This window comes from Aegilops tauschii, chromosome 3 (genome assembly GCF_002575655.3).
Source record: "Aegilops tauschii subsp. strangulata cultivar AL8/78 chromosome 3, Aet v6.0, whole genome shotgun sequence".
NCBI lineage: Eukaryota > Viridiplantae > Streptophyta > Magnoliopsida > Poales > Poaceae > Aegilops > Aegilops tauschii.
This window is the reverse complement of record NC_053037.3, coordinates 346,827,932-346,848,409: the sequence shown is the minus strand read 5'-3', so window position 1 is coordinate 346,848,409 and position 20,478 is coordinate 346,827,932. Positions and strand designations below refer to the sequence as shown.

The following is a 20,478-nucleotide window of genomic DNA, read 5'->3' as shown; positions in this document are numbered from 1 at the left end:
GATCTGCTAGAGATGCTCTTATCATTTGGGATGCCCTGATATAGGTGGACAAACGGGCCAGGATAAAACGAGCAAGCCCGCGAGCACGCCGGCACGGCCCGCCATGGGCCAGGCATGACACGGGCTAAACGGGACGTGCCCGGCACGCGGCATGCATTGGGCCATGCCTGGGCCTGGAGCCTGGGCACGCGGGCCGGCACGTCACGGCCCGTTTATTTTTTTATATAATTCTTAATTTTTTTTATATATGTATACCTAAAATATAGTCCAATAGGCCTAAAAATCAGCCCAACATGCTGAAAATATGCGGCCCAGCATGCTAAACGGGCCAACGTGCTGGCCCGTTTACTAACTGGGCCGTTCCTGGCCCTGGAGGCTTAGCACGCGGGCCGGCACGGCACGGCCCGTATAGTAATCGTGCCCTGGCGGGCCATGCCGGGCCAGGCACGATTACGATGGGCCGACCCGTTTGGCCAGGTCTGTGCCCTGAGGGCTTAACCCCCACAAGTGTATGATCCAACAATTATTACGGTGGTTCTCCAACCCCCATCTGTCCACCCACCCTCCACTCCACACACCCCTGCTCGCAACCCATGGCAATTGAGTTACGGAGAACTCAGTGAGGGGTGGTCACTGGCTCAAGGTGGTGAGTCGGAGACGCCGGCGGATCTGCTTCCTAGGCCAGTTACGGCCCCGGCCCCCTTCAGGTACTCACGGTCTTACGAATCGAAGTAGGTTCTTACTGCCGGGTATGAGAAATGCTCTCTGTCCATTTGTTCAGAGTTCCTCCTTACGTTATCAGCTAGTTTAAACTTGAAACCAATGGATCGATCACACGCCCACCCGTAAATCCTTTTTTTGCAGCGCCTTGTTCTAGAGGAGTAGGCAAAATTTACTTGTGTGCCGTCTGTTTGTTAGTTCATCACATGGTGGCGCCACTGGACCAGGCGGCACCGCATGCCACATTGGAACAAGATCAGCGAGACGCCGCCACAGCCACAGAGAATAGCGGCAGGGATCACGGAGCTGCCGACATAGCAGATGCTGATCCAGGCGAAGCAATAGGCGCTCCTGGATCCGCACCTTCTGTCACGTCAAGGATTTCGGTGCAGAAGGTGTGCTCACTCGTGGGCAAGTTTAACAAATTCAAGAGGGATTTGGTCGAGGAGATAGGCTTTGGTGGGATGCTGGGGATTCAGATGTTGGCAAAGTTGAATTTGAAATTCAGCGCGTGGCTAATGGAAAGAGTCGACGTCGAGTCGAGTACACTGAAAATAGACGAGCAAAGGGTTCTGCAGATCCAGGACCATGATGTCCAGAAGGTATTCAGTCTGCCATGTGGCACCAGATCGATATGCCCCGATACAACCGAGCCATCCGAAGCCTGCAAAGAGTTCATGCGAGCTTCTGCCTATTTGAGCAAAGGCGCGCATAGTCTAAAGGCCGCGGAGGCTTATCTCCTGAGAGATGACATCAATGCAGATTCCAGCAAGGTCCAGATAGATTGCTTCAAGATAGCCTTTGTTATTTTTGTTGTTGGGCACCTGTTGGCTCCATCGACTAAGCATGACTACATCACCATAGATTTCTGGGCTGCACTCAACGATATCTCGCAAGTTAAGGAATTTAATTGGTGTGCTTATGTACTCGAGCATTTGAACAGAGCTGTTGGGAAGTTGAAAACTGATATCCGCAACCGGAACATCACTGTACATCTTGTTGGCTGCCACCTGTTTCTTCAGGTCCTTGTTTCTTCCTATTATTTTTGTGTATCATAATTTTGTACAGCTCAGACCATAATATTTGAATGTGCAAATGTCGTGCAGGTATTCTACTTGGACAATCTTGATCTTGGTCCACTTTCCAAGACAAAAGACCATCTACCAAGGATTAGTCTTTTTGACTACGAGTCGGTTAAGAAGATGATAGAAGTGATCACTAGCAACGTGGACGGAGATACATCATTCGCTGGAGCTAGTGTGAGACCTCTCCCATTTAAATTTGCATACAGGCAGTATGTGCTTTCACAGAATGACAGAATAGTGTTCAGTTCAGTAGCTGAACACATGCAGTGGTCATGTACATGTTCATATTTTTTATCCCTTCCTGTTTGACATGCCAGTTTAGGCGCGCTCAAGATGTTTGCTACTCCAGAGTCCACTACGAAAGCCACACTCACCGACCAGATGTAGCTTCTGACCTGCCCCATCATGCCCCAGGTTTTGTTGGCACAAAGCACCAACACAACCCAATTACTCCCATGCTACGAAGCAGCTTCACTGAAACTGGACAAGAAGATTTCTCCAACCATCTCCGACTGAAATACCCGTCATTTGTGAGTCATTAGTTTCTTATTATTAGTTGTGATTTCTTCATGTTACATCGAATTGCGCTCCTTCTGTTTGTGTAACTAATAGTGCAAATGCAGGCAGACCACCCGCTTATGACCATTTTGGAAGAACATAATGCACACATGTTGGAAAATATATCTGAAATTAGGCGAAGTTGCGAAGTGGCGATGTCTACCTTCGCGGACAAGCTTCTGGGCTATATATCTGAGAACCGCTGTTGCTGCAGAGCGGTGGGACGAACCGATTGTTTACTGAGGTCGCCGCACACAATTCATGGTGGGAAGCACTAGAGCTTTTTTGTTTCAGGGTTTCTACCCCCTCTTGCATAACTAACAAGCAACATTTTTGCTTCTCAAGGGAACACGCTTGGCACACCTACAACACGTCAATCCTGATTTTACTGGGGCACGATGTAGTCATAGGGTTTTAAACTTTTAATACATTAGCACTGTTCTTATGGTTCCCTGTTAGTTCACCACCCACCCCCTCTCCCCCAATTACGGTAGGGTACTGATTTGTTTTTCTCGTTGGGTGTACCAGAGAGTTCAACCGAGCAGAATTCACTCTCTCACAAACGGGATGCACCTGAGCCCACTGGAGCAGGTAGAGCTTGTACACAGCAGATTTCAGACAATGGTCCATTTTCATTATTAAGACATGACATAGGATACAAATTATCTTATCTCTTGGTCACAAGTCATGACACCTCTTTTTTGGGTAGGACATCACAAGAAGATCCGGGTGAACCAGCCTCTAGTTGAGACAGACCTTCAAGCAAGTATACCTGGATGCTCAACTAGCAACAGCCTACCCCGCAGTCCTTTACAAGTTGACATCAACCTGGCTGCACCGTAGGCCGGATGAGCGTCTGTATTTTGCGTTCAGCATCAACTTTCATGCTGTACGTAACACTGGATCAGCAGCCCTCATGTCATCAGAAATGTCCGTTGTCTTCGTAGCATAGTGTCTTAGGCTTTCATCACCAACTTGCACGATATATGTGAACTCTGATTGTTCACGGCTTAGTTTGCTGCATACGGTCTTAAGCGATCGTTTGGTGCGCATTCTCTAGGGTCCCGAAGAAATTCCCGATAATGCTGTAAACTCTAGCCAGGCTAACATGTTTCTCCCTGAGTTGCTTAACCAATTAAGTCTTTTGTGCAATTGCCAATGTCCCGGTGAGATTGCTAACACAACACCTCTCCGCAAGTTTGGACATGGTCAGCATGATTGAGGCTTATTCTGTGTTCACTAATGTACTGTCCACTATCATCGGACCTATCTTTATATTCTTTTCTTTCTTTTCTTTTTTGAGAAAAGGCCCAGCCTGCAATTATATTACCACTGAGGAGATAATACAATCCTCCATGAGGAGGGATTTAAGAGTGAGGGGGACATCTCCTATACATTTATAATCTCCATGTATTCTAGCAAGAGCAGCAAGCTCATGTGCTAGGTTGTTGCTGGATCTTCTCACGGCTTTGATGGTGACTTCACTGAACATTTTCATGAGGTCCCTACTGTCCGTGACAAGGGGGAAAAGGGCAGACTGATTGTGTAATTTGAAGTCCAGTAGTGCTGGAATGGATGCACAGTCCGTTTCCACACATAGAGGTCCGAGGTATATTTTACTTACGACAGAGAGTCCGTGTAATACCGCAGCTAGTTCGGCTTCTTCCGGGTCTTTGCACGACTACAGACGATTTCCACCTGAGACCGCAACAAGCCCCCTGTAGTCTCTGACTATGAATCCAGCTGCGGACTCCCCCGTGCTCGGTATGAATGATGCATCAGTATTCAGCTTCCAGGTTCATGCAGTCGGAGGGGGCCATTGGCCCCTAGATGAACACTGCCTCAAAAGTTGAGCTGGAGCTGATTGCTCTGCATGGCACTCGTCTCTGTCATTGACGGGCAGGCCATTGATCTGTCCCAGCCCCGTGGCTTGCTTCCCTTTCTCAATTTCCTCACGCATACCCTCTTCTTTGTTACTTCCGTGATGTTCCACCACTTGAACATTGGCCATATTATTCGTGTGTCATCTTTCTCCTAGACTGATTTCATCCGCATATTTAACCAAGAATTGGACTGACTGACCCACCATTGCCCTGCCTTTTGCATGGATGCAGTCATCCCTTAGCCACCATGCTCGCCATAACAGCAGGAGGACATTTCTGCATACTACAGGGGTACATGAGCCCAGGAGGTTTTGTAGCCAATCATTTCCTGTAAAACGAAAACTGTCTTCTGAAGGTAGTTCCCAGACTGACCTCATTTCATGCCTAAGCGCTCTTGCTTTTGTGCATTCAATCACCGCATGGAATTCATTTTCAGTCTTGCTCCCACATATGTTGCATATGTTATCAATTTCCAGGGTTCTTTTCCACTTGTTTTCCTTTGTGGGAAGAGTTTCTGTGGCTACTCGCCAAGCAAAAATCCTAACCTTCTCTGGGACTTTTGCCTTCCAAATGTAATCCCATATGCATCTGTTATCAGCTTCAGCACCAGAACTAGAGGCTGGTGGTATGGCCTGTTGTTTGAGCTGAGTTCCCAACTTATATGCACTCCGCACAGAGAATATTCCAGATTTTTCGCCGTGCCATGCAACACAGTCGTCGACATCCCTCCTTGGAATTTTGATCTTACATATTTCCTCTGCATCGAAACTGTGAAAAAGTTGGTGTATCAGGGCCTCATCCCATTCTTTGGCATCATGTTTCATGAGTTGATTCACCCATCTCAATCTTGACCTCCTCTTAAATTCAGTAACCTTGAGGCCGCTCTTTCTAGGGACCCATTGGTCTCTTTGGATTTGGATTTGTTTCCCATTTCGAACTCTCCATATCAGTCCTTTTTTCAATAGCTCCAGCCCATGTTCAATTCCTCTCCATGCCTGAGAGGCATCTGACGCAAACACTGTCCAGAAGCTTACCTTTAGGATAGTATTTTGATTTTAGGACACGGGCACATAGGCTATCTGGCCGTTGGAGGAGGCGCCAACCTTGCCTGGCAAGAAGAGCTTGGTTGAAAATTTTCATATCTCGAAAGCCGATCCCTCCTGCTCTTTTGGGCTTTATCATTTGCTCCCATGCCATCCAATGAACTTCCCTATGCCCTTCCTCCTCTCCCCACCAGAACTCTCTAATCAGTCGCTCATACTTGTCACAAAAACCCACCGAGAATTTGAAAACCCCCATGGCATATGTCGGAAGAGCCTGGACCACCGACTTCACATTCACCTCCTTCGCAGCAAAGGACATATGTCTTCCATCCCAATTGTTGCATTTTTTCAGAAATTTGTCCATGATGGGCTGGAATTTTGCATCTTTCATTCTCCCTTCCGGGGTTGGGAGACCCAAGTATTTGCTTTCGAAAGTAGATGTCTCACACGCAAGGATATCTTTAATTTCCTCCTGAAGTGTATTAGGACAGTGCTCACTAAATAAGATAGAGCACTTACTGCTACTTAGGAGCTGCCCCGTGCATTTTTGGAACATGGATAGAGCTCCTTTCACCACTCTAGCTTGTTCTCTGGTGGCTTTGAAAAATACCAAACTATCATCTGCAAAAAGAAGATTAGAGATCCCAGGGCTATTGCGAGCCACTTTTACAGGAGAGATGCATCCACCTCGAACCTCCCTGTTAAAAATTGTAGCCAGCCCATCAGCAATAAAGAGGAACAAATATGGGCTCAAGGGATCGCCTTGTCTGAGTCCTCTTGTAGGAATGAAGGCCTCTAACATTTCCCCATTCATTTTCACTTGGAATCGGACAGATTTCAGACACTTCATGATCCAACCAATCCACACAGCACTGAAACCCACCTTCTCCAGAGCTCCTTCAAGAAAGTCCCAGTCAACTCTGTCATAGGCTTTGGCCAGATCTAACTTGTACGCACAGTGAGTATTGTGAGGATTCTTACTCTGTTGTATTTTATGGAAGCACTCGAAGGCGATAATGGCATTGTCCGTGATCATCCGTCCGGGTATAAACGCACTCTGGGTTTCCGATATTAGCTCATCCAAGAACGGCCGCAGCCGGTTCACGAGGCATTTGGAGATTACTTTATATATTACGTTGCAGAGACTGATCGGTCTGAAGTCTTTCAAACTTTGTGGGTTCTTCCCTTTTGGAATAAGCACTAACGCTGTGTCATTAACGCCCTCTGGCATGATTCCATTCTCAAAAAAACTCAACACCGCAGCAACTACATCCTTCTTCAACGTCTCCCAGTTGAGTTGGAAGAAGCGTGCCGGAAAGCCATCTGGCCCCGGCGCCTTCAGTGGTCCAATCTGAAAGAGTGCGTCGCTGATTTCTTTTTCTGTAAACTCCTTTGTTAAACTTGTGTTCATCTCCTCAGTCACCCTGCGCGGCAGCATCTCTATTAGTTCAAATGGTGCAACTCCCCTGTCCTTTGTGTATAGCTCTTTGAAGAACTCTGTTGCCAAACTATTCAGATCCTCCTTTTTTTCGACCCATGCCCCATTACTGTTTTTCAATTTTTTTATTGCATTTTTCTTTCTGTCGCCAAGTAGCTTTCCAGTGGAAGAATTTTATGTTTTGGTCCCCTTCCCGAATCCAAGTTGCTCGTGAGCGCTGCCGCCACATCATTTCTTCTCGTATCAATAGTTCATCTAGCTCAGCTGAAACTTTCTTTACTAGCATCTCCGTTTCATTTCTGTATGGCCTCTCTAGCAACTTTTTGAGACGCTGCCTCTTCTTTTTGATGTTCCAGGTGATAGACCCAAAATTCTTCTTGGACCATTCAGTAAGCGACTTCTGGACACTGCCCAATTTCTGCATTACATCAGCTAGCGACTTTGCTGGCCCTTCCATGTCCCATGTTTCTTTTACTGTCGGCTCCAGAGACTGGACTCTTTCCCACATAGATTCATACCTGAAGTGTCTCTTGTTTGCACTGTTTTGAACTTCCCTTTCATAAGACAAAAGGAGTGGGAAGTGATCTGACCGTGAGGTGACTATGTGTTGTACATGAGCATGAGGGAATAATTCGCTCCACTCCATGGAGGCCACGCCTCTATCCAAACGTGCACGCACTTTCTTAATTCCCGCCTGCTTGTTGTCATAGGTCCAGTCCGGTCCCTGGTAGCCTAGATCATGCACATCACACCAAGCTAGAGCTTCGCTGAAATTACTCATATTTCTTTCAGACCGTCTTGTGGCCGAGAAATGCTCCCCCTGCCACATAGTTTCGTTAAAGTCTCCTATTATCATCCACGGCTGAGTTGATCTTTGCTTAATTCTCTTGAGTAGATTCCACATATGGTGTCGCTCGTGGGATTTTGGCTCGCCATACACAAAAGTGCCTCGCCACAAAGGGCCATGAGGATCATTACGCACATGAACATCAATGTACCTCGGACCATATGAGAGCAATTTTATTTCAATGCTATCGTCCCAGAACAGGGCGATGCCAGCACCTTTACCCACCCCATCATGGGTGATACAGTGCTTCAGACCTAGCCTCCCTCTTATTCTCTTGACACTCTCCTCGCACTGCCGCGTTTCAGATAAGAACACGACAGAGGGGCGGTAGGTGTGCACTAGGCACACAAGTTCCCGAACTGTCCCGGGATGGCCCAAACCCCAGCAGTTCCAGCACAAGATCGTCATTTCTTTATATTCTTTTCGGTCTCAACACCTCCAAACCAAGTTGTGTGTGAAAAGCTAAAAAACAACGGTTTGTCAAGGCTTTCAATTACCATTTTGTGGGGGTTGGTTTCTACATTATTTTTGTCTTGGCGCTGCACAGTTTAGACATGATGTTATATATATTGCCCCATTAGATATAAATCAGCAGAAGTCACAGTTGCTTGAAAGTGTTGTTAAGATCTGAAGTTTCATTGTTATTATTTTCTTCTTAGACATCCGGCACTACAACACCACCATCATGAAATGTTCATTCCTAGCTGGTTCAGGCATAGCTGAATGTGGAAGAAGCCAGATATACCGCAGCTAAAACTGCAGAGCTCAACCTCAGGCATGCTATAAGTACCGGTGCTAGTTATTTAACAAGGCACAGTTTTGGTATCATGACAGCAGAACCGCGATTTTTCCATATAAAAAGCACGATGCACATTATACTTATTCCTTGTTCTTGTCTTCAGTTGGATCATCATTCTGGATCAGCTCCTCGGCAGGCAAACTCAAACTCTCTACAGAAAAAATAAAAGACAATGTTGTGTGAGACTGGGACTACATTGACCATCAAATACAGGGAGTTGTCTGCTTAGCATGCGCAGATAAGGAGTACCATCATTGTCTGCAGATGCATAGGAAGATCGGCGGGCACGAGCATTTTGTTGAGTAGGCTGAAAGTAGATCAGGAAACACAAGTGAAGAGACGGACTTCTTTTTTAACTGAGTGAAGAGATGAACTTCGCACAACATAGAATTGCAAGTGACTTCAACATTGCTATCTTTAGTAATGAAAGACATGTTGTCAAGCTTCAAGCAATGAGAATGGGACAGCATACTTTGTAAAGTTAAGCTAAGAGCTGCATGATCAGGACATCCACTTATCTTTACAGTATAATGAGCACAGATCATTCAACTATATATATCAGTATTATACTAAAAAGTAAAAAACAGAGTGCAGAAAGCATAAGCTGAAGTTTGCATCTGGTGAGCATTAGTATCAAACTATCGATACCTGGAGTTTTGGTCGAAGAGCTTCAAGGGGCCCTTTAGGCTTGTTGGGACTTCCACCTTGCTGCAGCAAACAAATGAAGAAGTAAAACTGTTGTAGTTGCATTGCTTATTTAGGTTTTTTGAAATGTAGATATCACACTATATTAGCTTTTCAAAAGATTTAAGGCTTACCTTTCCTAAAGCCCAATCAGCAGAATCAAAGAAAGCCCGCTCATGGTCCTGATATTTAAAATTATAAGGTTATATCATTTAATTTAAAATAAAATTTTAATTCTACACCTGTGTTACTTTATATAAAGGTTTTACACAATTTAATTTGAAGGGAAGTGAAGACGTTAGAAGACAACGGCATTGACCTTCGATATAAGTGGCGATTTTTTGGGCATTTTTCCTCCATATTTTTTCTTGATTGCTGCCTCCTGCGAGTACCCATACAAGCACAGAGCTAATTAACACGTGCCATACAAGTTTGGAACAAAGATCACATGAATAATATACACCCAAGAGGCCAAGACCCCCCAAAAAATGGTACAGGGAAAAGACGGTACCTCCTCTTGTGGAGAGGGCATGCCACTGCCTTCATTCTCATCTTGAGTGTCTTCTACCTTTTCGCCAGAAACTTCTCCTTCAAGCCTCATTTGAGCACTTGCATCATCAGATGGCATTCCGGACATAGTGAAATTAAGCTGCCAGAGAGGAGTTCAATTTCGTGAATTATAATCCAGATTCATGGTACAGTAGATAACATATGAACAAAAGGGACAGAACATTTCAGATCTTCGATGGAGTTGTTTGTGTTTTCTCAGAACAAGAGCCAGAATACAAATCAGATGCTTCATTTCCTTTATGCCATGTCAATATCAATGTAAATGCAAAGGGGGATTAAAACTGATTAATTATATTTTATGGGAGGGCGGCATGCCTACCTCGGTATTTTTCCTGACCGAAAACCAAATGTTAGCTTATGGTTTGTAACAGCAAGGTTGTTATCCACTTAATCAAAGACACGAAGAAATAAACATTTGAATAAGTAGCACAGGTATGCCTTCATACGTCACCATGAATTTTTCTTGTGCTATGTTGGTGGGAATTTGAAATGCACACAGCAGAGAAGAGTGCCATAAATTTGAATTAGACACAAAATCAGTTAGCACACAGGTAAACAGATAGGTCCTAGAAAAACAGAGAGGTTATTTATGACGTTAAAGAATAGTACTCCCTCCGTCTAGGTATGTAAGTCATCTTACGTTGTGCACCGCGACCAAGGCGGAGAGGAAAACGAGAAAACTTAATGTCTTTTTGCTAATTAATAGCATTGCATGCAATGCACTAACCACTGCATGTCATGTTTGATAGTCTCAAGTCATTGGAAGCATGCATGGCCCACATCTCTTATTGGTTGATATGTCACAAAACAAGAAACGAGGAAAGAGTTAATGTACCGTGCCTAAGTGTTTTGGAATTATTTGGTTTTCGTAAGGTGACTTACACACCTAGACAGAGGAAGTAAAATAAATTTAGGAGAGAAGGTCCATAAAGCTGAACCAGAGCCGGAGGTAATCCTCCTTTTCGAAAAAAAAGCTGAACCAGAGCCACTAATAACTGAACCAGATTAGGAAAGAAGAGGCATTCATCTCAATAACTAGTACTGCGCACATCAAATGCAAGAAAAAGTTGTAAGCTGATCTTGATCAACTTTTTGTACACCGCTTATTTTTCTGGGACAAGCTAGATTATTATAATGTACAATAATAATTATATTGGAGAAGTTCTATTTGATGAAAAAATGTTATGAAGGTGTAAATTAGTTGTGTAGGTTTTGATCAGATTATGAACAGATTAGTTAGAAAAGGGCAAAGTCTCACGCAAGAACTCGACTAGTTATCATTTCGACAACAACAAGGAAAAGCTCCAAGGTTCACGGGATCATTAAATCATAAACTGCTCCTGCTCTACCACCCGCGCAGCATGCCGGCCTTAATCACGCACCTATCCGGGCGGGAACGAGAGAATCGGCACCCCTATAGCACCACCTCGGGGAGAAGCTACGGCGAATCGACAGGGAACAAGGCACGCGGAGGAAGGAAGGGAGCCATGGCCATGGGATCTACCGGACAGGGAGACGGCGTGGAGCAGGGGAGTCGCAGACGATCGGAGCTGAGATGCCACCAACACTACACCAGGGTGCTGCAGTGGAAGGAGAGTGGGGAGTCGCGGGCGCGGGGCAAGGGGAGGTGGTGGCAGTTCGATATACGCTGCGTGCGGATCTGCCATTCTGCCCATCTCATCTGGTCCGGCCCCCGAACAAAGACGACAGCGCGAATCAATCCCCTGTTTTATTATACGTACTGCTCGCGTTGCGGGAAAGCTATTTCTCTTTTGGCCTTTCCATCGATCGACCGACAGGGGTGAATTCTACTAGGAGTAACATCTAACAACTTAGAAATGGAAACGAATGTACTAGGATCTTACAAATAATGTCATGGTTTTTGAGTTTTGCACGAAACAAACACACATGAATCTGCTGGCGTTGCTCTTTTGAAGGTTCGTAGAAATTCTGCAAGATACAAATGGATTTTGATTTACATCCTACTTGTTGGAGCTTTTCTGTAACTTCGTTATGAATTGTGCTGGGTTTTAGAATTTACAGCGATTTTAGATGTTGGGTCTACATATAAAGTAAATTATCATCCGCGAAGCGTAAGAAATCACAATGTTGCTGGGTTTTTTTTTTGTAAGTTCCCTTTTCCTTTCCCCCAAAGATCTCTTGGGATCATTTCAAAAAAAAAAATCTCTTGGGATCACTACTACTAGAAGAAGAACATCAGATTCTGAAGCACTGCAACCTTTTATTATTGCAGTCTGTGCCGTCCTGGTATCATGTTCCCTTCCAAATATCTGAAAAGATCACATTCCACACACGCCGCTGCTATACTTTCGAAATTTGGAAGATGGCATCTGTTAGCTGTACGTGAAGCTTTTTTCTATTTGCTCAACATGCATAAATGAAGAGCTACTGAATCTTGCCAAGAAAACTTTGACTAACGACCCATCGAGTACATCCGATATTGGAATGATAGAGAGGAAACTTTGACTGACCATATATCACATTCACATCATCATGCCATACATACTACATGAAATGCTTAAAATCTTAAAGCAGTAGATGGATCAGAAGTTGCTTTCAATTAGGAAAAGGCTGCAAGTTATGTAGGACTAGGATCATGCAACACAAGAACTTCCTTTGTTTTCTGCAGCTTCCCAGCATCCTGCACTTCATCTCCACACCTCCACGAGTTGAGAGGAGCAAGGCTTTATCATACGCCACACCGGAATCAGAGCAAGAACAAGAAGGGGATAAGCGTGATGCAGATGATGCACAAGGTTGCAACTACCGCTCCATGGTCCAAGGCCTTCCGCACGCCTCCGGCCCCGGTGAAATGCTGAAACGCGAGATAAGCTGCTATTGCCAATGACAGTATTACAGAGTCTTGAGTGCCCCTGTCCAGAGATTACACAAGCTATGTGAGAAACCGCACGTTCTTTGGCGAGAAGCAGCTCAGCTGGCATATGGTATGCACAGAAAAATGGTAGCGTAATTCCACGCATCAGGACTCTGAATTTCTTTCTAAACAAGTCATGAACTCATGAAACCAGAATAACCATCTGAAAAGAAATACTTTGGAAGTAGGTACAATCGCAGTTATTTGTACCTCAAGTTCATAAACTGGTAAGGAGCAATACTAACAAACAGCATACAGCATCGTTGACAAGGGAAGCTCCAGTTCACCTGCAACAGTACAGATGCAGGTAGTATTTTTTTAATCTGAATTTCGTTTAAGTAAAGCTGATGAAAGCCAATGGTAGTATCATCAAGAGAGAATTTCACCGTAGCAGGGGAAAGGAAATGTCAAATAATATATGCACCAGTAACTTTGTTCCTCTACCTGGAAGCAAGGATAGCAGACGCACCGCTTTTCTTGGGCTTCTTCCGCGTCTGCTATCCATTGCAGCGCCTCGGTGCTGATGTGCGCCGACGCGCAGCACACGGCGGCGTCTCCCCGGCGGCGCCACCACGCGTCTCCCCTGCAGATCGCCAGAAAACCCATGAAACCGTAAGACTAGGACTCTTGCCTTGTGAGATCCAGCACAGCAAGACCCCCACCCCGGCCTGGGCGATGAGAGCTATGCGGCATTTCTTAATTAATTTGTTCGGGAGCTGCACGACACGACGAAACCCGTCCCACCGTCACCGTGTGGGTGTACGGCCGCGGACCTGAGCGCGCGCGGCGGCCGTAAGACGACCGGGGAGACGGTGACGGCATTTCCGCCGGCTCTCGGGCGCAGGCCCCGGCGGCGTGGCGCGGGCGCCTGCGCCGACGGCGGGAGCGGGACGGCGAGGCGGAGCGAGATTGACATTTTGGCGGTGAGCCGATGGATCGATCGGAGGGTAAACCGCCGGGGCACAGGGCACTGTACACCCTGAAGTCTGTACGACTGGAGCAACGGCGATGAACCAGTGATGACCCGTGCGAGGCGTGCCGCTGGTTGCGCGTAACGGTCGCCGATGCTGCGAGTCTTCGCGGTTCGGCCGGGCCCGCCGCGGTGGACGAGTTGGCGAGGTGGTTCGTGGGCTCTGGGCTTCTGAGTGGGCCTCGTGTTTAGTGCTGCAGGTGTTTCTCAAGAAAAGATCCTTGAGCATTCTTCTCAAAAAGAAAAGGAGACCCTTAAGCTCTTTCTTCTCTACAGACCAAGTCTTTTTTCTTTTGAAACTGGGCAAAAGATTTGCCACTTTCATTTATTAAGAAGAAGGTTTAGAGGTTTTGGCCAAAAAGCCGAATTACAACACATTACTCTCGCGGCACTACATTACTCAAATACTTTGCCCCTGCAAGACACCATAGCTTGGATACATCTTTGATTCTAGCAACAAGAACCCCTACCGGCACCGCAGTGTTACGGAACACACGTGCGTTTCTCTCGTTCCAAATTTCCCACGAGATAAACATCATGAGGGACATCATCGGCCGTCTAGATTGCGACATATTGGAATCAATAAGGTTCCACCAGGTCTTTACCGAATGGATGGCCATCCAAGCAGAAGGGTGCACATCCACCAAGCCGACCAAGACTTGATCATTCCCCAAACTCGAACCGTGTAGCGGCATTGGAACAATAGGTGGGCCGTGGATTCTTGAACTTGTTTGCATAGGGGGCAACGGTCGCAGTTAGGCCAACCCCGGCGTTGGAGCCTGTCGGCCGTCCAGATCATGTTATTGATAACGAGCCAAGCAAAGAATTTGCATTTGGGGACTGTGCCTTGTAGGCCGAGGATGCAGAGTAAATGCCATCGTTATTGAGTTTCCAGGAAATAGAATCAGCCATCTCGGGGTTTAGGTGCACCGTAGAAATCTTCTCCTAAAGGTTGACGAACTCAGTCAGATGTCTAGTGGAGGTGATCCCGTCCGTGTTAATTTGATAGACCCAAAAATTATTCTGCAATGCCTTTTGAACCGAACAACCCCTTCTTTTTGATAGATCAAAAATCTTCGGGGCGATGTCTTTGGGCCTCAAACCATCGAGCCAAGCGGACTCCCAGAAAGAGGCCCGAAGACCATCGCCGAGAAGCACCTTGGTTGCAGCCGCAAAAATGTTTTTATCATTCTCGTCGCAAGGATTACCCAAGCGAACCCACGGCTTCTGCGGATTCGACCATTCTGCCCAAAGCCACCGGATGCGAAGCGCAGACGCAAACTTCTTTAGATTTAAGATGCCCAGCCCCCCCCCCCCCCCCGCCATGAACCTTGGACTTGCAGACCTGCATCCAGTTGATCTTGCATTTGCCTCCAGTGACCTTGTCACAGCCAGCCCAAAGGAAGGCTCGGCGAAGAGAATCAATCTTTTCCAGGACCTCAATCGGTAGGTTTAACGTTGTCATATAGTATATAGTGATGGCCGTGATGACAGACTTGACCAATACCGCCCTTCCCGGAGATGCCATGAGCATGCCCAGCCATGGAGTACGCTTGGCCGCAATCTTGTCCTCCAGGGGCTGGAAGTGGATCCTATTTAGTCTCTTGACCGACAGTGGCAATCTGAGATACTTCATTGGGAAGGTAGATCGGTTGGCCGGGAAGGAATGCAGTATATCATCAAGGTCCAAGTGGTCACATCGGATGGGGGCAACCATGCTTTTAGAGCAATTCGTGACCAGGCCAGTGACCACCCCAAAGCACGCAAGGGTTTGGCGCAAGGAAGACTGCAGCATCATCCGCGTATAAGGAGGCACAAATCACCATCGCATTTCCATCAAGAGGGTGCAACTTGCCTTGCTCTATGGCCTTCTGTAGGATATGGTGTAGAGGATCAATTGCAAGCACAAAGAGGAGGGGGGAAAGGGGGCCCCCTATCTCAAGCCACATCCAAGGGAAATTGGGCATCCAGGTACACCATTGAGAAGTACCCTCGATGAAGCGGTAGAAAGCAGGGCCGAGACCCAACCTTGGAAGCGCGGAGGGAAGCCTAGATGGTTCAAGAACTCAAGGAGGTAATCCCAACGAACCGAGTCAAAAGCCTTTTTGATATCAAGCTTGAATAGCAGAGTCGGATTTTTTTTTTGCGGTGGAAGCGTCGGGCCAAGTTGCGAACGTACATAAAGTTGTCATGGATACATCTTCTTTTGATGAAGGCGCTTTGAGCTTGGGAAACAAGGTCATTCATGTGCGGAGCTAGATGGTTGGACATAATTTTGGCGATGATCTTCGCGATGGCATGTATGAGACTGATGGGGCGAAAGTCAGCAATATCTTCAGCACCCTCCTTGGGAATGAGGGCAACATCCGCAGTGGTTAGCCAGTGCAAATGTGAGGCATGTAGATTCAAGAAGCGATTTATAGCCTGCATGATATCAACCTTAATAATGTTCCAGCAGGATTTGAAGAAGGCACCGGTAAATCCATCTGGCCCGAGGGCCTTATCACTTGGCATGGAAAAAACTGCAGCCTTGACCTCCTCCTCAGAGATAGCATCATCCAGTCCATGTAGGTCGCAATCAGGAGTAGGAATAATGCCCCAGTTGATATCTGTTTTGCGCGAGGGTCTCTTTTTGGCGATGTTCTTGAAGTGACGATGGATAATATCTTCTTTGTGCTTGTGTTCAGTGACTGTCGGTGTCAAAACCGGCAGATCTCGGGTAGGGGGTACCGAACTATGCGTCTAGGATTGATGGTAACAGGAGACGGGGGACATGATGTTTACCCAGGTTCGGGCCCTCTCTATGGAGGTAATACCCTACTTCCTGCTTGAATTATCTTGATGAATATGAGTGTTACAAGAGTTGATCTACCACGAGATCGTAATGGCTAAACCCTAGAAGTCTAGCCTATGTTAATATGGTAATGAATATCTATCCGGACTGATCTCTCCGGTTTATATAGACACCGGAGAGATCTAGGGTTACATGGAGTCGGTTACATAAGAAGGAATCTTCACAGCTGGTCGCCTAGCTTGCCTTCCACGCCAAGGAAAGTCCAATCCGGACACGGGTATAGTCTTCGGCCTTCGTATCTTCACAGCCCATCAGTCCGGCCCAATGAATAACAGGTCGGACGCCCGAGGACCCCTTAGTCCAGGACTCCCTCAGTAGCCCCTGAACCTGGCTTCAATGACGAGGAGTCCGGCGCGCAGATTGTCTTCGGCATTGCAAGGCGGGTTCCCTCCCTCCGAACTCCGGAATAGTCTTCGGATGTAGTAGATATATTCGGACCTGTGTATATAATTGCAGAAAATACAATATCCCACGAGTCTAATTTGTTGATAACTGTTTATGGCATCGCATCACGCCTGCCCGGTTACTATTTCCAACCGTTGGTTGGCACGTCGCCCCACGTCTCGGGACGCGGTTTTACTGGCACGTCTTGCCAAGGCAGAGATCGTGTTCCCTTATTCACGGGATTCTCATTAATGCAAGCGTGGGTAATCCAACCGTCCCCTGGGTACAACTCTCTGGAGATAGGTAAGTTTCGAGACCCAAGTGGATACGCTTAGTATTTGGGGTCTTTATATAGGGTCCCAGACTCGTCTTCTTCCTTTGCGCTTGCTTCTTCCTCAACCCTAGCCACCCCAAGTTCCAACCCTCGGGTTCCCGTCGCCACCAGCCCTAATCATGTCCGGATCCAGCCGCCGAGGCCAGTGGGTGGCTTCTTCTGTCATAGAGGAGGATATTGCGAAGCTCCGCACAGCGAGGTATCTGACCCCGGAAATCCTTCATCGGCTTCCTGCACAGGGGCAGGTCGTTCCTACCCCCAAATCTGACGAGAGGGTAGTGTTTGTGTCCCACTTCCTCCATGGGTTAGGGTTCGCGCTTAACCCCTTCGTCTGGGGGCTCATGTTCTACTATGGGCTAGACTTTCACGATCTGGCCCCGGACTCTATTATCCTCATCTCGACATTTATCGTCACGTGTGAGGCCTTCCTCCGGACTCCTCTGCGCTTTGGTTTGTGGCTCAAGACCTTTGATGTGAGGCCGCAGGTGACAGAGGAGGTGCAGGCAGAGTGCGGCAGCGTCACAATAGGCAAGCTTGCCAGCGCGGTTTGGTTTGAAGGATCTTTCGCCAAGTCTTCCGACCTATGGCAGCAGGGGTGGTTTTATATCAACGAGCCGCGGGGCTCCAAGTGGGCGGCTACGCCTGCGTTCTGACCCGGCCCTCCAATTCAGCTTGCTTCATGGATCAATAAGGGACTGGACTGGGGATCCGTCAATGAAGTGCAGACTCTGCAAGGTCGCATCCGAAGCCTTACCGAGAAGGGCATCGGTCTTGTGAACGTCGTTCAAGTAATGCTAGTCCGCCGGACCCTGCCATGTCAGCGGCGGCCTCTTCGTATGCGGGAGTTTAATCCAGAAGGGCGGCGACCTCTTCAGCACTTCTTCGGCACCACGCACGAAGGAATGTGGAAATTATATTTCGGGGAGCGAGAGCAATGGCCGGACACCACCGAAGATGTCGGCCTTGATTACAATCATCCGGACACTGCGGTAAGTGCTGAAACTCTGAACACCTTCCATTCAAGCATCTCTTGACAAGATACTGAACAATCCGTCCCTATACAGGACTGGATAAAGAAAGCGGTGTTGATCTGGTGTCCGGCGCCCCTTCGCGAAGACCCTATGACCGCCCTGCAGACGAGAATGCTTATTCCCACACTGTACCAGGTGTCTGCAGAGGGGGGAGAGAGCAGGGAACCCGAAGGTGATACCCGCCCTGAGGACGAATTAGACGTTGTGCTTGGGGAAACCGAAACTCTTTTGCCCAAAGGCAAAGGTGCGGAGGAAGCTCTCCATGGAAAAAAGAGGGCTGCTTCCGAAGATCAGGAGGGGAAGCCTTCCAAGAGAGGAAAAATGCCATCGTCGGGCAGTTTGGGCCGGGCGAGCGATGCTGCCGTAAGGCTTTCTGGCGAGGACGAACCTCTAGCCAAACCGTAAGTGGGGCACTTTAAACGTACCTCATTCTTCCCCTATTAGTGAAGTAATCATCCGTCATATGCACATCCACACAGGTTAACGCCTGGTGTTTCTCAATCGTCCTCCTCCTCGGGAGACCTTATTCTGGAGATGATGGAGAGTGACACGCCATCTCCGGCTTCTTCGCCCAACAGGGGGGATGATACCGAAGTATCGTCCCAAAGGGCTCCTCCCAATCATCAAGCAGTGTAGGAAACGAAGAAGGCGTTACCCGAAGGTGGTGCCTCTGTCACCCAGGGTTCGGGAATCAAGAATGACGGCCCCGAACCGTACGGTTTACCGCCGGGGACGATTCTGGGGGAGAGTAAGCGGATTCCTTCAAAGGAATGCCATACTCCGGCGGCGGTTTCCAAAGACCCCGGAGCGCCGGAAATGCTGACAGACATGCTGCGGCGAGCGTCCATTTCGGGGGAGCATCGTGCCTTGATGATTACAGTGGTCGAAAAGGTTCTATCCGTGAAAATCGGATTGAACGAGGCCTTCTCGAGCCTTCTAAGAGGTTTTGAGGTTTGTGATGTAGTTTTGCCAATTGAATAATATTGACAGAATGCACATGTTGTATATGCAGTAGCCCCTGAGACTCGGATTGCCTTCCGAAGGAAGCGATCGGAGGATCAAAAAGATATGCTCAGTTACTAACCTTGATTTAACTTGGAATACAGGCTGCCTCCCCTCCTGCGGCTACCCGAAATACGGAAGTGGCCTAACTGCAGCGAAAGCTGGATATTGTAGGAGATGACATTGCATTGATCAACAGGCGTCTTGACGACTCGCAAGGTATATATTTCGAGCATTCCTTACACCAATGTTCTTGTAATGTAGGCCTGACGCCGAAAAGGGTTTTATATGAAATGTGCATGGTTGCAAATGGTGCTGCCGCTGTTGAAGCTCTTCGGGCGGAGCTAGCCCAGGCCAAAGAGCAGGCCCGGTGTAGTGATGCGGCTGCCAAGAAGGCATCGGCTGATCTAAGAGCCGAACAAGCAGCTCGGCGCCAAAGTGAGGAGAAAATATCCGCACTGGCGCTTGAATTGAAGAATACTGCCAGCCGCTGTGAATTCCTTGAGAAGGATAATAAAGCCAAAATGGCTGAACTTGATAAGGCCGTACGAGAGGCGAGTGAAGCTCGGCCTGAATCTAGGGCACCTCGTGAAGAGATTCGGCAGGCTAAGGACATAGCGGCCAGTAAGCCCTTTTTGCTTCAGACTAAGTTTGGCGATCCGGACTATGCTCAACTAAACCAGGTATGGAGTTCTCCGGCCTAATTTTTGGACTTGCCGAAGGGTTTTTCCATGCAGCGCAATTTTACCGAGCGCAAGAGGGGAATGCAATGGAGAAGCTTTTCTGGTCACAATTTGGCGCATCAAAGCGCCCTCTGTTGCTAAATGAACAGATGTCCCAATGGGCCGAGCTTCATAGGATATCCGGCGACGCCATGAAAAACGTTATAATCCGGTTGTGGCTGAGTGAGCCTGTTCCCAAGAGCTATTTTGGCCTGGTGTGGCGTCTTGTTGATGCGGTGCCGCGTATCGATGCTGCGAAGAGGTCGGCATGCATTGAGGGTGCACGGATGGCCTTTGCCCGAGTCAAGACGTTCTGGGGGGGAGATGAAGGCCATCGATGTTGCGGCGAAGAGTCCGCCCAAGGGCAAGGACCGTAATGAGCCGGAGCATTATTTTGAAGACGTCCTGGAAGCCGTCCGCCTGATAGAGGGTCAATGCTCGAAGAACATAATGTTCGAGTGAAGTGTATTAGAATTGTAAAAGACAATGTTATAATTGGTCTATTTTATGTTTTTGCTCCAAAGCGTGAATTCCTCCTATGCGGCCGTTTTAATGTAAACTGAAAGTTTTCCAGTCGTCGGCTTCAGCCCCCTCGTAGGAAGTACGGGGGTGTTCGGAAAAGCATCTAATCACTCTTTATCCAACGTCTTGGTCCGTA

General features: G+C 47.6%; 3 protein-coding genes across 16 annotated transcripts; 1 reads left to right on the top strand and 2 right to left on the bottom strand.

Moving 5' to 3' along the window:
- The first annotated feature begins 444 nt into the window (after positions 1 to 444).
- On the top strand, positions 445 to 3,515 carry LOC109768852 (uncharacterized). Of its 13 annotated transcripts, none has more exons than XR_012205022.1 (7): positions 445 to 707; positions 865 to 1,742; positions 1,827 to 1,979; positions 2,123 to 2,335; positions 2,433 to 2,627; positions 2,892 to 2,954; positions 3,073 to 3,515. XR_012205022.1 is itself a non-coding variant. In XM_020327587.4 (7 exons), the coding sequence occupies exons 2-7, from the start codon at positions 927 to 929 to the stop codon at positions 3,204 to 3,206; spliced, it is 1,578 nt and encodes a 525-aa protein (XP_020183176.1). In that variant the 5' UTR covers positions 445 to 707; positions 865 to 926; the 3' UTR covers positions 3,207 to 3,515. The 13 variants fall into 13 exon arrangements, 5 of the variants coding, with proteins under 5 accessions (XP_020183176.1, XP_073366647.1, XP_073366649.1 ...); XR_012205021.1 differs by having other exon boundaries at positions 2,709 to 2,954; XR_002234198.4 differs by having other exon boundaries at positions 2,429 to 2,627; positions 2,709 to 2,954.
- A 4,667-nt stretch (positions 3,516 to 8,182) lies between these two features.
- Positions 8,183 to 11,309, bottom strand: LOC109768851 (uncharacterized). Of its 2 annotated transcripts, none has more exons than XM_020327585.4 (7): positions 11,132 to 11,309; positions 9,569 to 9,706; positions 9,377 to 9,439; positions 9,192 to 9,239; positions 9,022 to 9,081; positions 8,623 to 8,680; positions 8,183 to 8,524 (listed from the first exon to the last, which is right to left on the bottom strand). In XM_020327585.4, exons 2-7 carry the CDS (start codon positions 9,692 to 9,694, stop codon positions 8,454 to 8,456), a joined length of 426 nt encoding a protein of 141 aa, XP_020183174.1. In that variant the 5' UTR covers positions 9,695 to 9,706; positions 11,132 to 11,309; the 3' UTR covers positions 8,183 to 8,453. The 2 variants fall into 2 exon arrangements, with proteins under 2 accessions (XP_020183174.1, XP_020183175.1); XM_020327586.4 differs by having other exon boundaries at positions 9,022 to 9,077.
- Positions 11,310 to 12,088: 779 nt separating this feature from the next.
- Positions 12,089 to 13,551, bottom strand: LOC109768850 (cold-regulated 413 inner membrane protein 2, chloroplastic-like). The gene is made up of 4 exons (XM_020327584.4): positions 13,297 to 13,551; positions 12,968 to 13,106; positions 12,734 to 12,810; positions 12,089 to 12,521 (listed from the first exon to the last, which is right to left on the bottom strand). Exons 1-4 carry the CDS (start codon positions 13,437 to 13,439, stop codon positions 12,356 to 12,358), a joined length of 525 nt encoding a protein of 174 aa, XP_020183173.1. The 5' UTR covers positions 13,440 to 13,551; the 3' UTR covers positions 12,089 to 12,355.
- Between the last annotated feature and the right edge of the window lie 6,927 nt (positions 13,552 to 20,478).